Genomic DNA, 17109 nt, shown 5'->3' on the forward strand with positions numbered 1-17109 from the left:
TCTGAACTGAAGACAAAAGAGACAGGATAGGAAACATTTCTATCTAGACTGAAAGACGGACTACAGACAAGTAGTTGACTGTTATAGAAAGTATAAGATATTATCTTTATACCGTGGACCCGTAAATTATCTCAAAAAATCTCATTCGAGAAAGACCCTCCCTACCCGGAATGGACATGGAACACCTTCTCCAACCACTGAGCATTCTGGTTCTTAATTCCACCACTTGACGTGGCAACAGACACATATTAGACAAACATGAGCTTATTGAATAGTTCTTTTAAAAATAAAGTTATCATATTAATTGTGATTCTTGTTCTTTGTTTTGCATAACTTTCTTTCCACCTCTTCACCCTCTCTCTTGGCCATCCAGCCGGGGGGAGTCTTGGGCCAGGGGGAGTCTTGGGTGTCTGTTCATAGAGGATATCATTTCATTTGCTGAACTCTGTTGATGGAAGATAATATTTTAGTACTGGCATGAAGCTGTCCTTGAGACTCAGGGACTTCTCTCAAGAAAAATCAGAGGATTATAATTCAAATATTACAAGACAAGCTGATTCGAAAATGGAAACATAACATGACATATTCATTTGGTTTCAGACTCAACATGGTCAGATATCTTGGTAAAGCTTGATCGAATGAACTATTCAATAGTCTTATTTCACTTCACAGTCAAGCATTGAAGAAATAACATTGGAAATCCTTGAAACTCCCTTGCATCTAGATTTCAGATGCAATAAATATACCAAATAAAGAATAGAAGCTATTCACATAACTTGATCAATGATGGATTTGAACTTGGTTAATCCCGACTGGCCGACTCTCAAAAATTTGGATTGCCAACATGGATTTTAGAATAGTGAGTTCCTTTGATAATAGAAACAACAAGTTCGGATTCACTTCCAATATCGCCGCATGAAAGAATAAGAAAATGAGAAAAGGAAGAATGGTGAAGGAAAACAGTATCGGTGATAGCTGCTAGACACACTGTCAAGCTTAAATGTAAAACAATATAGAAGGCTTCAATTGAAGCCGTGGCTCTTGATGGCAGTTACAAGAAAGATTATGGGCTTCTTGGTTCACCGATTCAAAAGAAAGAAAATTGCCCAGTGCACTAATTGTCTCTCATAGAGACTTATAATTTTAAAAGAAAGAATTCGAAGGACTCCGTATTAAAATAATAACCTATAATTATGTATATATATATTATTTTTGAATGATGTCATCATACTATTATTGTGTCCAAGGTTATACCTATTAGGATACACATATCTATATACGTGCATAATTTGGAGAATTTATTTTTTCTTCATATCCTCTCTAAGTATATGCATATATATATGTATAGGTATGTTAATAGAGACGAGCTTGGGTAATTTAATACCATGGTGGCATCATACTTTTATACATATGTGCATTTATAAATGTATATAATGAAATGATGAGGATACCAACATAAATCATCAAAGGTACAAATTTTGGTTATGTTTAAATATTTAAATGTTTTATATGTTATTCAAGTAGCTCATGGTATTGTCCAACGTACACTCTTGCTTGCCTAGTCATTTACCCTTAGCCATGGTGATTCAATATTCACACTTATTTGCCCAGTGATGGTGGTGCCCCTGTGCCCAATTCTTTTCCGACAATGCTTCCACCCCTTTGATGTGCTCCCTATAAGGAAATTCTCCACAATTAAATCATATCACCATAATAAGTTATTAATCATAAACGATCATTACGGCTAACCGCCTTTTCAATTCTCATGAATTCATGATAAATAATCAACTTCCCAAAATAGCTTTAAATATCATCTTTATAACAATTAAACATCTTACCATTTCACATGATTGTAACAAATTTTAATTGTCAACTAACTTCACATGAAACCTCAATGACTATATGAACATTTTAAATTGGGTCAAAAATTGGGGTGTAACAGAATTGTGGAGAAGAGAAGACCCTCCCAAGCCAAGCCATTGCCTTAGAAGACTCTCTATTCACAATAACTAGCCTACGAGGATCACAATAATAGGTTAATCCTTGAAACTCCAAAGCTGGAAAAAATGGGGACATTACAGTCCTCCCTCCTTGAGATTGCTTGTCTCCAAGCAATCTGGCAACACGATGACCTTCAAACACCACTTGAACCCCAAATGAAGAAGTGTGTGACATCCCAACTGTAAACCAACATCATCAGGACCAACCACATGTCCAACAACATAGCACCCAAAACTTGTGATGATGATGTAGAAGTCAAAATGTCACCAGAAGCCAACTCCATAGAAGATCTATGCATCCTCTTCTTCCCTGTATCCCCCCATATAATATATATTGGACTCTAATCCTGATCATCACCAACAATCCTTGAAAAAGACATAGCTATAGGAGAACCATATGCACTCATGCCAATTGTATCAACAATAGGTGTAGCCATGTCAAAATATGTTGTCACAGGAACATCACCAACTTTTGCAATAGAATATTGAGCTGAATCTGCAGATGGTGAAAACTGAGTCCAATTCCACTCAGTTGAGTGATCAACATCAACCTCAAACAATGGATTGCCATAAGACAATGCTGTATCCATGTCAAATATAGGATTGTCATGAAGTGAACCTCACCATTGTGCTGATTTGAACTATAATGTGACTGCCTCGACACCACTCACCTCATCATTATTGACGTGTGTACTATCATCAGGGCACACATCTACAATCACTACATGCATACTGCTAAACTCCTTGTTAGATGGCTCAACTGACACAAAAGTGGTTGCTGATATGACAGTATCCCGGCATGCTCTTACTCCCACGATTGCTGCATCACCATCAAATACACGATCTTGGGAATTCATGCCAACAACTGCATCATCAGACTCAACCTGACATGAATTCTCATTAAATTCCACCTCAATTGTGTCCAGCTCATGCGGTGACTCATAAGAAATGTCCCACACATTTGTAGCCGCAACTATATCATCACAATTCGCTCTTCGAAAAAACGATTATGTGCTTTACTCAAATCTCGGATTTGAAATCAGTTGGGTCATCCTTTTATGATTTTGATTCAGCTCATTCACTAGCTCATCCAACTGTTTCACGATACCCCGTATCTCAGATTCTCCATCCCTAGGCTGAAAAGTACGCCCTTTGTGGGTATAATGAATACCAAACCTCCTGTCACCATCCCTAATGCTGAAAACTGAATCTCCAAAACAAAGCACCAATCAAACTGAGTCCAATTCCAACAGGCTAGCATGAAACTGCTTTGATACCATTGTAATAACCCTGCCTGGCTATAGCTATAACAAATACTAATATTTCTGACTTTTTACATCACGTCAAAACATTTGGCATACCATGCCAATACTATTGAAAAGAATTCCAAGGCTGACTAAATCACATTCACCAAAATTAGGCAATTTTTTAACAATGCTGATGATGACCAAGTTCAATTCAATGGCAATGATAGATTTGCATTTGATTTACTATGCCGTGTAACTTAAAAAACTTATCAAACTATTCCATTTTTATCTCTCAATTCAATTTACATCAACATTGAATCAAATTACATCTTAGAGTTTCACAAACTTTCTTCCAAGCAACAATAATGATAGAAATGGAAGATGCAAACCTTAAGAAATTGATCCACAATGCCTCAACTGTAGCATCAATGCTCAATGCTAAAACTCCAAACCCTTAGCCAGATGCTTGAATGTGTAAATAATAATTAAGATTATTTTCCTTAGCTACAATAGATATAGTAGGAGATGATGGCCAATTGTATACTTCAGTACAATTGCCAAAAACTTCTCTGACTCAACCCATATACTTCACCAAGGGCCACAAAATATTAGAATTCAGAAAAAACGACAAAGGCATCAAAAGCAAATAGAATATCGAAGCATACTTTTCTCAACAAATGAGCTTGTATTTATAACCTCTAGATGCCCTTTTTGTTGCCAAAATGTAACTTCACTCAAGAAGCTTCACCACCCAACATTAATTAGAAGCTTCCATTAGATTCTTTGACTTGACTTAACTAATTAATAAATGACTCTTTCCAATGATAACTCAACCTCCAACTTAAGTGAAATTATAAAACTAAATTATAACTTTATAATTAGCCATTTAATAATTTAATAATAATTTGGCCACTAAAATAATAATAACTCCCAAAATACTCATCATTTAAATGTGTCTTTTGCATAGGTGTCATTCCTACATTTCTCCATGTGACCAAATGCACATTCCAAAAATAGAAAGGGTCCATCTCAATCAACACCCTACTTACCACAAATAGTAAGTACACAAAACTAAGCCCAAATGAAGTCCAATCTGAGCCAAACGAAGACCAACCTGTACCTTACTGAATAGAGGAGAAGACAAGACCCTCCCAAGCCAAGTCACTGCCTTAGAAGACCCTCTATCCACAATAATTATCCTACGAGGATCACAATAATAGGTTAATCCTTGAAATTCCAATGCTGGAAAAAATGGGGACATTACAATTTGACAAAGGACCAAACAACAAAATTATTTTTTATCTAGTTTTGCCTTATGGTTTACAAAAGTATGTTCCCATTAGGTCAAACAATGCTTCAGCAGCACTGTAAAAGAAGAGGAAAAGACCGAGAACAACGGAAAATCAGATAGGGGGAATGCCATAGAAGGTCTTGTTGAATTTGCAAGTGTTCTTGTTGGTTCTTTTTTCTTGGCGCTATTTGAAAGCCAAGGACACTATTGGATGCTGAATTCTTCACTACTACTGATTTTAACCTGCAAAAATGAAAGTTCTTGCGAAACAAACACCCAAACAACAAAAAATGTTAGTGGCTTGGTCAGTTTGCAAAAAAAAATAGATAGGAAAAGGAATGACCTATGAAGTGGGTCCCATCGAGCATCCTAATATGTGTGTAAGGAAATAGTTTTAAAAGAAATGCAATAATAATAAGATGACTCAAACTACTAAATCAATATAATACCTAAATAAGACAACAATAAAACAACTTAAGAACACAAGAGAATGCAATCCTTGGTATCCTTTTGAAAGCTCCTTTGTTGAGTGGATTTGTCCAAAAGATAGGATGTGTGCTCAATGTAGATGCTCAAGCTTCAAAGTTTGGCATTTGGAAAGATTTTGGCATAATGGTGTCGCTTTGCTATGATTTTGATTCTCAATGTGGCATTATAACTTTACTTGGATAGTTGATGAAAATGAAGGAGAAGAGGGTTCAATTTATAGGGTAGGGGATGGTGAAATGAAGGGTTGAGATTGAAAGCTAATGGAGGGTCAAGATGCATTTGAGGAAAAGCACAAGGATTGTTCTTTCGCAAATACATAGCATGGTGAAGGCTTGAGAGGACATTGGGTGTTGGAACGATAAACATACAATAAATGCATATCTTGTCTCAAATCCCAAAGGGCATTCCTTGAGGAATGTGACCATTTTGGGAAGTGGGAAGGTTTTGGAGAAATGGGAAGTAGAAAATATTATATTCCTTGTAGGGGACCAAAGTGGAAGCAATATGGTTGGGGGTTTAAGAGCATTTAAGGTTGACAAGTGGAGGAGAGATTGGGATTGGGGTTGACATGAGTAAATGTTGAGTTTGGTTTGCTAATCCAGTTGATTAGAATTGTGCAAATGATTAAGACTAGATTAGGCTTGGTTTATGAAATATCCCAAACTCCAATATGCAGCAATACGATTAAAAAAAGCCAATATATTATGACAACTTGAAAGGAAGCAACTTTAGAGTCATATCATACTCTAAATATACTAGTCCAAGCCCACGCTTGTCTATTATAGAATATAAAGTTATACATCCATATGCAAAGTATGAGCCATTAAACCCTATTGATTACATGAATACAATACAAATGAAGGTAGCAAGAACCTGAATGTGTTCGTTGATGATACTGGCTGCCTATATGGCTCCCATTGTTTTGCTCTCCACTATATGTGTGTGCTGCCAGTCCAGTTTTGAGTTCTATCGCTGCACTCATGTTTGATGTAGGAGCATATTTTGAGATGAATAGTATGTGTCAGCTGCTTCCACTATTCCACTTGCGGCACAAGCATCATCGCCCTCAATAAGTGCAGACTTGCGAATAACTGTTAGGTTGTCTAGTATCCCACCACAAATCTGCTACTGTAGAGTCGGGTTTTCCCACGTTAATGTTTGAATGACAGTCCTGGGCTATCTCCGACCCATTATCTGAGCTTCACTTGCCTCCCGAATTCCCACGCTACAGATTGCAATTGTCGTTCTCCATACTTGGGTCTGTGTTTGTGATCTGCCTTGACCCAATTACTGTCATCTGCTTCTCGCTTTTTCACCTATATTGTGGATCACTGATCCCACTCTGTCCACCTTAGCTAATGCAACTAATACTCAACAATACTTCACTTCTAGCTGTTGGAGAAGGAACTGTAACAAACAATACTCTGTGATTTCCGTACCTAAACTTGTGTACACATTTCCAGGAGCTACAGGGGTTGCGTCCAATTTCCCAACTTCTTAAGGGTTTTCATCCTTAAGTTAGCCAGTCACATTCAAGCAACCAATGTTCGTAAACAAAATGTTGATATGTTTTCATAGTGTGAATCCCAATGTAGCTCCTTTTAAAACCTCGATATGAGGGGAAATAAAAACATCTAGGCAATGTGGCATAAAAACCAATTTCGTCTTTTAGTCACTTAAGTTACTTTTGTCATAAAGTGACTTTAAGTCATTAAATAATTTCATAAATCAACTTTATAAAATAAAGTGAGTTAACTATAGGAAGCTCCACACAAAAATATATTTTCCCAACAAAACCAAATAGAATCTTGTGATTGGCTGACATCTTCGAAATAAATGCCATTAGCCTATTCCGATGGAAAGGTAGACCAACAAGGTACCGTAAGGCCTAGCGTGGAGAAGGGGACGTTACAGTCTTCCCTTCTCGGGATTGGTTGCCCTCAAGCAATCTCAGTGCTAGATGTTGCAGGATTGATTCGCCCTCCCAAGTGGCATTGTCATATGGCAAATCCTTCCAGTGAATTAGATACTCCTTGATGGACCTGTTACGTAGTTTCCTTTCTCTGACCTCAATCACCTCTGCTGGAACCAAAACTAGCTTCCCTTCCCCATCAAGTGGGGGCAATCCAATGGAGGGCACTACATGCTGACCAATCTCCTTCTTGAGGTAATAAATGTGGAAAACATTATGAATTCTGTAGTCATCTGGCAAATCCAGCTCATAAGTGACCTTTCCAACCCTCCAAGTAATTCGATAGGGACCATAAAATCTAGATTGAAGCTTTTCGAATCCACTCTTCTTCAAGGAGCTCTGCCTGTAAGGTTGGAGATGAAGGTAAGCCATGTCACCTAACTCAAAACTTTGCTCTCTCCTACAATGATCAACATACATCTTCTGGTGATTTTGAGCTTGTAGAATGTTCTCCCGAAGAGATCTGAGAATGTCTTGCTAATCTTGTATCCAATCTCCAGCTAGCGGTGCTTGCTGTCCTGCAAAGCAAGATCTACAAATGACGGAGGTTCGCTGCCATAGAGCTCAAAATGATTTGATCCGGATGGACATGTGGTAGGAGTTGTAGCAGTACTCCCCTAGATATAACCATTTAACCCAAGCTCTCTGTTGCCCCACTAATAGTTTCGTAGATAACCCTCCACCCATTTGGTTATTATCTCAGTTTGCTCGTCCATTTGTGGGTGGTAACTCGTGCTAGGTGTCAATTCCGTACCTGCCAATTTGAATAGTTCCTGCCAAAAAGTGCTGAGAAATTTGCTATCTCTATCGCTCACAATGGTTCAAGGGAGACTATGTAGGCGAAAAACCTCTCGAAAAAATAACTTGGCTACCTGAGAGGTTGACCAATCTGCCGCTACAGCAAAAAAGTGAGCGAACTTAGTCAATTTGTCCACAACCATGAAAATGGAGTCTCTGCCTTGCACTCTCAGTAGTCCTGTAATGAAGTCCATGGAGACACTCTCCATTTGTGTGCTGGAATAGGAAGAGGCTGTAATAATCCGACCGAAAACTCATGCTTCGACTTGTTCTATTGACAAGTCCGACATTCTTTGACATGTTGAAGGACATCATCTTTGAGGCGCTTCCATGTAAACCTTTCCCTGACTTGCCTATAGGTTTTGAAGAAACCTATGTGTTCGGCTGATGGTGCATCATGAAGAGTCTCCATAATTTTTCCCTTGAGCTTAGACTTTGGTATGAGATAGATCCTATCCTTGTTAAAAATCACATCATCAATTACCTTGTACTTGTTGTCCTTGAGCTGCCCATCCTTGATCTGACAAGCTTGAGTATTCTAAGAATACTCAACCAACAACTGGGACTTCCAATCTGCCGATATCTCGGAAATGACACAAAACTCTACTACTGAAGGTCTCCTGGAAAGCGCATCAACAACTATATTGTTCTTACCCTTGACATACTCGATTTCAAAATCAGAGGCCTAAATCTTGCTGACCCACTTTTGTTGTCTTTCATTAAAATCCTTTTGTTCTAAGAAGTATCACACATTGTTGTGGTCTGTTTTAACTATGAATTTTCCACCCATTAAGTACCGTCTAAACTTGGCTAAAGCATGCATAATGGCTAACATTTCCCTATCATAGGTGGAGTACAATCTTTCATTGTCCTTGAGCTTCCAACTCTCAAAAGTTATTAGATGCCTATCCTGCATCAGAACTACGCTAGTTCTGCTCCTTGAAGCATCACACTCTAGGACAAAAGGGCGAGAGAAATGGGAAGTGCCAAAATCGGGCATGTGCTCATAACCTTCTTGAGCTTATCAAAGGTCACCTTTGCATCTTCTGTTTGCTTGAATGCCCCTTCTCGTGTGAGATCGGTGAGTGGAGTTGTTGTTTGAGAGAAGCCTCTGCCGAACCTCTTGTAATAAGAGAAAAGACCGAGGAAGCCCCTCAAATCTGATATGTTCCTCGGAGGTGGCCAATTTAGGATCGCCTGTATCTTTTCCTTGTGTACCTTCGCCCCATCTGCACCAATCATGTGTCCAAGGTAAAGAATCTCAGCCAATACGAACTCACACTTCGACTCCTTCACAAACAATGAGTGATCCTCCATAATGCTAAGTACCTCATCTAGGTGCTGCAAATGCTCCTCCCAAGTTTTGCTGAAAACCAAGATATCATCAAAAAATACCAACCTGCTCTTGCGCAACTATTTTCTAAAAATATGGTTCATACATGACCGAAACGCGACCGGCGCATTGGTGAGCCCAAATGACATAACCAAGAACTCATAGTGTCCATAGTGACATTGGAAAGTTGTCTTATGCACATCCTCCTCGCAAACCCTTATTTGATGGTATCCAGATCTAAGATCTATCTTCGAGAAATAGATTGCCCCATGTAGTTCATCTAGTAACTCATCAACGCGAGGAATATGATACATGTTCTTAATGGTCCTCTTGTTGAGAGCACGATAATCAATACACATGCGAAGAGTGCCATCCTTCTTCACCAAAACTACCAAAGAAGCAAAGGGGCTGGAGCTAGGTCTGATGTGTCCCATGTCCAAGAGTTCCTTAATCGTCTTTTCCATTTCTTCTTTATAGTGCCTGGGGTGACAATAAGGAGTGGTAATGATGGGTTTGGCGCCCTCCAACTCAATGATATGCTCAAACCCTCTATCTGGGGGAATGCTCGGGGGTATGTCCTAAAAAACCCTCTTGTGCTTATCAAACACTGGCTGAATGTCAACCTGAAGCTGCTGTCTTGAACCTAATGTAGCCTTAGAGGAAATGAAACAGTATGGTGCCCACTCCATGTCATCATGCCTCATAATAGCCTCCATCATGTGAGCTGAAATTAACTTGGGTTCACTCTCTGGCATGGCCTTGAGAGTGACTTGTCGTCTATCTTGTAAGAATTCCAACTGCATCTTATCATGATTAACGGTGTACTTGCCAATAGTCTGCAACCATTGTCTTTCCAACATGGCATCTAATCCATCCAAATCAACCACATAAAAATCTGCCTCTAGAAGAAAGTCATCAAAGTGAATCGATAGCCATGCCCTTTCCCTGTGCACCTTAGTCCATCGCCTCTTGCCACTCTAACTTCAAACTCGGGTATGTCATTGATTTGTAACTCTCTTTGAACTCCAGCGCGTGCTTATGAAGTTATGTGATCCACCTGTGTCTAAAAGACACACAATACGCCTCCCTCTAACTATACCCTTCAAACAAGAGGGGTGACCCATGGGATCGCTAGAAAGGGAAGCTACGAGAGGAGATTATTCCGGAGTGGATTTCTTCTTCCTCTCTTTAGGAGGCTGCTCCTCACTTTCTTCCTCATCGCTGCCCCTTGATGCTCATCCTCTTCTTCTGACATAACCTTGACATAATGTATTTTACCGTTGCCAAGATATCTGTGATCTAGTGTCCATGACTCCCTACAAGTGAAGCATAGAATTTTTCCTCCTTAGTTCATTTCGTGTCCCAAAGTCCAGTCTGGGATGAGTACTCTTATATTAGTTCTTGTTCTTCTAGAACGAAGTAGACCCCTTATAAGGTTTCTTAGAGGCTATAGTATTGAGAAGGTGAGTCTAGATCATGTGCAATCTTAATAGCATCATCCAAAGTGTTTGGTTTAAGAACCCTGACCAAACCTCTAAATCTGTCCTGTAAGCCCTTAGTGAACAACATTACCTTATGCTATTCTGTCATATCCGAAACCATTATTGAGATCCGCTGAAACTCATCAATGAAGTCATCTAGAGATCTGCCCTATCGCAATTGCACCAAATCCTTGTAGTAGACCTTAATGCCCTTCTTGTCAAAATAGATGATCAGCTTAGAGCTGAAAATATCGTAAGATGTAATGAGACCATGATCCTGGGTTATCAACCCATGATGACACCAATCATATGCTACTCTCTCTAAATGCATTGTGGCTAATCTAATGGCTTCCGTCTCCTACATGGGCTTAAGTGTCAGGTAGGTGTGTAGCTTGTGAATCCAAGCTCTAGCGGATGTCTTACTATTGCCATCAAAAGTGGGAAGTGATAACCTGTTCATGGTTTGCTTCAAGTCCCTATTTTGTGCCCTAGGCCTCCTGTCCTGTTGTGGTCTCTCTTTCTCCATTTTCTGATTCATGTATTGAACAAAAGTCAGCTTTTCTTTAATTTGATTAGGGAACAGATCCCATTCATTATACATAGCCATAACATTATTTGAAAGTAAGCTTGGTGCCGTAGATTGTGCTACTTCCTCCTTGACATTAGTCTCAGCAAAAATGGGCATTAGTGGCTTGTCATTTTTCCGTATGGGAGCCCTAGCAGCTCGGGGTGTTCCTGCCACACTACCACTTCCACTATGATGACTTGGTGCTCTCTAGTTAGTCAGAGCTAGTTGCTGCATAGCACCTGTAAGCTGTTGACGTGCAGTAGCAATGTTATTCTGCCCATCTCTAATAGCTCGCAAGGTTTCTCTCACTTCCTATTCTTGTTCATTCCCCTTGTGTGCCATTTGAAAGACTTGTAACTGTTCAACTTGTTCAACCTGTTCCCCCTATTCAACTTGTAAGCTTGTCCCAAAAGTTAGCTCCTCATCAATTGTATAATTTTCCTTAATGTCAATCTAATTTGAAGATCTTGCCTGTTCAGGTCGAATTTATGCATGTTGCTGCAACAAGAGAGAAGGAAATGAGGCTCCAATCAGCTCATTTTCAAACCAAGAAAGCAGAGGCAACCCCTTCTCCAAAATATGTCATCCCAAGCTTCAAGAGTCCCCCTCCATCACAAGGGCCTATTGTTGTAACCCCTCCACTCCCTATGCAAAAAATACGGCCCCATAAGTTTCCCATACTTGTCGCCATTTCACTCGTTGAGGGTGGACCGGTTGTATGGACTCCTGATGGCCTAAACATGGAGTTTTGGGAGAATGAAATGAAGAAAACAGAACTGCAAAGGGAGGAGTTGTAGCTCGTTGAGGAGGACAAGGAGGTAGCGGTTGAGAAGAAGGACGAGGATCCAATCCTCTTATTTGAAGAGCTTCCCTCCTTTGTTAAGGAAGAAGAAGAAAAGGTTGCTCCTGTTGAGGAACAAGTCATGGCTTTTGAGCCTTTAGAAGTAAACAAGGATCTACTGCTGGAGAAGGAAGAAGATCATTTGTTGCAGCAGACAATCCTCCATGATATGGAGGATGGAAAAGAGGATCCCAAGGATAGCTCTATCCTTACATTTTTAAGGTTTCTTATTCATGTCTATTTGACATTGTTCCTGTTCAAACCAGCTTGCAACTTAATAACTTACCCACAAGTCAGCAGGTCTTGTGGCTTTGACACCACTGCAATATCCCAAACTCCACTAATGCAGTAGTACAATTAAAAAAATCCAATATATAATGACAACTTGAAAGGGAGCAACTTTAGAGTCATATCATTCTCTAAATATACTAGTCCAAGCCCATGTTTGAATATTATAGAATTTAAAGTTATACATCCATATGCAAAGTCTGAGCCATTAAACCCTATTGATTACATGAATATAATACAAATGAAGCTAGCAAGAACCTGAATGTGTTTGTTGATGATACTGGTTGCCTATACGGCTCCCATTGTTCTACTCTCCACTATATGTGTGTGCTGCCAGTGCAGTTTTGAGTTCCACCGCTGCACTCACGTCTAATGTAGGAGTATATTCTGAGATGAATAGTATGTGTCGACTACTTCCACTATTCCACTTGTAGCACAAGAAACATCACTCGTGATAAGTGCAGACTTGCGAATAACCGTTAGGTTGTCTAGTATCCCACCACAAATCTGCTACTGTAGAGTCGGGTATTCCCACGTTAATGGTTGAATGATAGTCCTGGGCTATCTTCGACCCATATGGACGTTATTTGAGTTTCACCTGCCTCCCAAATTCCCATGCTACAGATTGCAACTGCCATTCTCCTTACTTGGGTCTGTGTTTGTGATCTACCTTGGCCCAATTATTGTCATCCGCTTCGCCCTTTTTCACCTATATCATGGATCACTTATCCCACTCTTTCGACCTTAGCTAATGTAACTAATACTCAACAATACTTCATTGTTAACTGTTGGGGAAGGATTTGTAACAAACAATACTCTGTGATTTCCGTACCTGAACCTGTGTACACATTGTTAGGAGCTACTGGGGCTACGCCCAGTCTCCCAACCTCTTAAGGGGTTTCGTCCTTCAACTAGCTAGTCACATTCAGGGAATCGATGTTCGTAAACAATATGTTGATATATTTTCATGGTTTGAATCCCAGTGTAGCTCCTTGCTTTTAAAACCTCGATATGAGGGGAAATACAAACAACTAGGCAATGTGGGATAAAAGCCAATTTTGTCTTTTAGTCACTTAAGTTACTTTTGTCATAAAGTGACTTTAAGTCATAAAGTAACTTTTTAAATCAATTTATAAAATAAAGTGACTTAACTATAGGAAGCTACACACTTAAATATCTCCCCAACAAAACCAAATAGAATCATGTGATTGAATGGCATCCTCAATAAATGCTGTTAGCCCATCCAGATGGAAAGATAGACCAACAAGGTGCCATAAGGCCTAGCGCAGAGAAGGGGACATTACAGATTAAGATTAATTGGTGGACAATTGGGATATTTAGCAGGATGTGATGCAAGGAGAGAGAATGAGTGGAGGGATAATTAGTTAAGTAGGGGTAATTAACTAATTACGTGTGGGTTAGTATGTGTGAAGGGCTTGGGTTGTGTTAGAATGTTGAGTTAGGTGGTTGGAGAATGGTTAGGTAGGGGTTAAAGTTAGGAGCCATGTGCTCAATTATATTCAATAGAATTTATTTAATCATGAGTGGGATAATAAGGTGAATTAATTTAAACGTGTGTATTTATTTAAATCAATGGAAGGGGATTTAATTAATTAAATGGTTATGGGTTGCCATTAGATTAATTGAGCTATAGTTAATTATATAAATTAATTAACTAGAAGGCTAACATTAATCATTAAATAACGCATAATTATTGAATAAATAATGTGAGTAGGATAACTAAGTCTAATTAGAATCGTTAATTGAAATCAGGTGTCTACAAATGGATTATATTGTCGATGATTATGGCCTTGCATACGTCATTGTGCATTAAATAAAAACATCTTAGCATTGGTGTATGTTCAGTTATTGATGACTATTCAGATAAATTGTGACTGTATTTTCTGCTTTCAGGTTTCAGAAAAATATGGCAAAATTTGCTCAAGAAGTTGTGGCATCAGCTAATGAGGTATCTAATTGAAATTTTTTCTGCATTCATTGTTTTTTGCACATAATATAATAGTCACCACTTTTGTTCTCACATAGGTAGCACAAGAGACACTATCGTTGGCAAGAATTGTACGGACATTTGGCACAGAAAAGCAGGAATGTGAAAGGTAATGGGCTGAATCTACTCTTCTTGTCCTTCTTGAGAGGTTTCATTCATATGTATAGCTTGATTTTCTGACAACTGCCTGTAAGAATCTAAGATTGCCTCTTCCGTGATTCACAAGTTTTGTGTTTATGGCTGTCAGATATTCAAAGTGGTTAAAAAAGTTGGTTGATATAAATTTGCGTCAGAGTTTTGCTTATGGATTATGCACATGGAGCTCGAATACTCTTTACAATGTGACCCAGGTAGAGTTTAACAATAACCTCTGATATTTGTTTGAAATTTTGCTAAAAATGATTTCAACACAAATCAGATAGTAGACAACAATTGAAAACTAATAAACACTGCTTCAAAGATCTTTAATACCTGATTACAAATATTGAGCTTTAACAATATTTTTGGCAGTCCTAAGAAAATTCCAAATAGCAACCGCCAAACTGTTGACAATAGTTTAAAACCTCAAATGGAGTAATGGCTGGTATGTTCCAGGTCTGCAGAAGGCCTGACAAACACAGATCAGCAGATTGAAAACTAAAGCAAATAACCACCAGCTAGCTCTTCAAGGCTGGAAACTCTTTTTTGAACACACTTTGGATGCTAAGAGGGGACGGGTTGGATCAACATAAACCAAAATCACACTAACCAACTTGTATAGTCACCACATGAAACATTAAGCAAGTACTGGGAAAAAGCACAGTGAGTGCTTGCTCACAAAGAATAATTGACTGGTGTATATAATTTGACCACAAAAGATGGTAGCTTACTACTCCCGACTTACAACTAGAGGCTCACTCGCAATACAACATTGAATAGAAATAGAACCTCACCGCTCTGGACTTGGAAACATAGGCTCACTGCCAACATAGCAAGATATAACACAAACTCTTGCACCCAAGATTCACTATCTCAGGGACAAGGTTCATATAACTCTTTGCAAGGATAACGAGAGATTCTCCTTATAATGTTGTTGATCTGCACAACATTGTCAATGTGAACATCGCACTGTTGCTGCCATTTCTTCTTTGTCACTATCACTGAACTCTTCTCTGTTGGCTGTAGATCCTTGCTGTTTTGCACATAATTTACTTGTTTCCCTTACTTTTTGCTAAAACACATTGTACGTATATACAAGATAGATCATTTGAGATTACTATTAAGATAATATCTTATACTTTCTATAATAGTCAACTACTTGTCTATAGTCCGATAGGAATGTTTCCTATCCCGTCTCTTTTTTCTTTAGTCCAGATAGGAATGTTTCCTATCCTGTCTCTAGTTTTGTTTCTAATTCCGTCTTCAGTGTACGTTGTTTCTTTTAGAAACAATGTCCTTGTAATTCTTTATAAGGAACACATTTGTTCTTCTGTTTACAATCAATCATCCGGAAATTCGTTAATCTGCCAACTCTTCTTGAATCTTGTAACATGGTATCAGAGCTATTACTTAAATTTTTTCGAAAAAAAATTATAATTTCTTCGTGAAATTATTTGTTTAAATTTTTTCAAAATTTTTTCTGTTGAATATCTCTAAAACCCGCTTAGGGTTTTCGGCCTAGAGAAATTCCCGAACTCGGGTCTGCCTGTGTTTGTGCAGCACACTCTAGCCCCATTCGTCCATGCACATCGATCTTTGAAGAAAAATCTGCCATTTTTTATCAAGAAATCTGAAGTTTTTTCAAGCCTTTTTCAGCCAGGGCCGTTTTTTTCGAAACCCTAATTTTTGGGGTCGAAAAAATATTTTGTTTGCAGATTCTTGGTGGGTTTTTTGAGAACTCAACTGGGTTGTCGTCCGTTTTTTCTGGGTGCCTAGATTTTTGTGCCTCGATTTTCGAGCCAGCGGATCCAAAAAACGACAGCAGATTCCTTCTGGGTTTTTTGAGCTCTCTTCTAGGTCATTCTCTGATTCTTCTGGGTCTTTCGTATTTTTACCTCGAAGAACGTGCCTTCACAAATTTTCACAGTTTTTCATTGAAAAATGTGCCATGGCATCTCTGACAAATATTTTGCTCGAGCATAATTCCAAATTCAATGGTCGCAATTATGGAACCTGGAAGCAGCGCATCATCGCAATCTTCGAATATCGAAACACCGATCAACTTGTTCTGGGTGTTATGCAGCGTCCGACTTCTCCGGGTCCTGATCAAGGCGAAGCTGCATTTTTCGCCTTCTGAATTTGTTTCTGAGATTTTGGGTTTGTTGATTTTCTCCTCAAAAATCATTTCAAGTTGTCTGTAATACGCAAGGTTGTGTGAGATTCTGGGTTTGTTGGTTTTCTCCTCAAAAATCATTTCAAGTTGTCTGTAATACGCAAGGTTGTGTGAGATTCTAGGTTTGTTGATTTTCTCCTCAAAAATCATTTCAAGTTGTCTGTAATACGCAAGGTTGCGTGAGGTTCTGGGTTTTACTGTTTTTTCCACAAAAACGAAGTTTTGTAATTGCAACTTATTTTGAGTCATAGCACTCTTCTAGCAAAGCTTCTTGGTTTCAGCATTCTGTAGATCCAGGGAGGATCTCAGTTATCACAGAATGTTCCAACATCCGTACGTTGACCATTAAGGGAGGGTATTAAGATAATATCTTATACTTTCTATAATAGTCAACTACTTGTCTATAGTCCGTCTTTCAGTCTAGATAGGAATGTTTCCTATCCCGTCTCTTTTTTCTTTAGTCCAGATAGGAATGTTTCTTA

The 17109-nt window shown here is 38.8% G+C and overlaps 1 protein-coding gene across 2 annotated transcripts in view; it reads left to right on the forward strand.

The window, feature by feature from the left end:
* Nucleotides 1-17109, forward strand: part of ABCB26 (transporter associated with antigen processing protein 1) — a 163623-nt gene that overhangs the window by 61887 nt on the left and 84627 nt on the right. For both annotated transcript variants that reach the window (XM_089822596.1, XM_089822597.1), the window contains 3 exons: nucleotides 14223-14277; nucleotides 14355-14425; nucleotides 14564-14666. In XM_089822596.1, the coding sequence (XP_089678722.1) occupies nucleotides 14223-14277; nucleotides 14355-14425; nucleotides 14564-14666 (229 nt within the window). The remainder of the gene's footprint in view (nucleotides 1-14222; nucleotides 14278-14354; nucleotides 14426-14563; nucleotides 14667-17109) is intronic.

The sequence above is a fragment of the Cupressus sempervirens genome, chromosome 3, assembly GCF_028749045.1.
Source record: "Cupressus sempervirens isolate cs-2001-9-10 chromosome 3, ASM2874904v1, whole genome shotgun sequence".
Taxonomy (NCBI): Eukaryota; Viridiplantae; Streptophyta; class Pinopsida; order Cupressales; family Cupressaceae; genus Cupressus; species Cupressus sempervirens.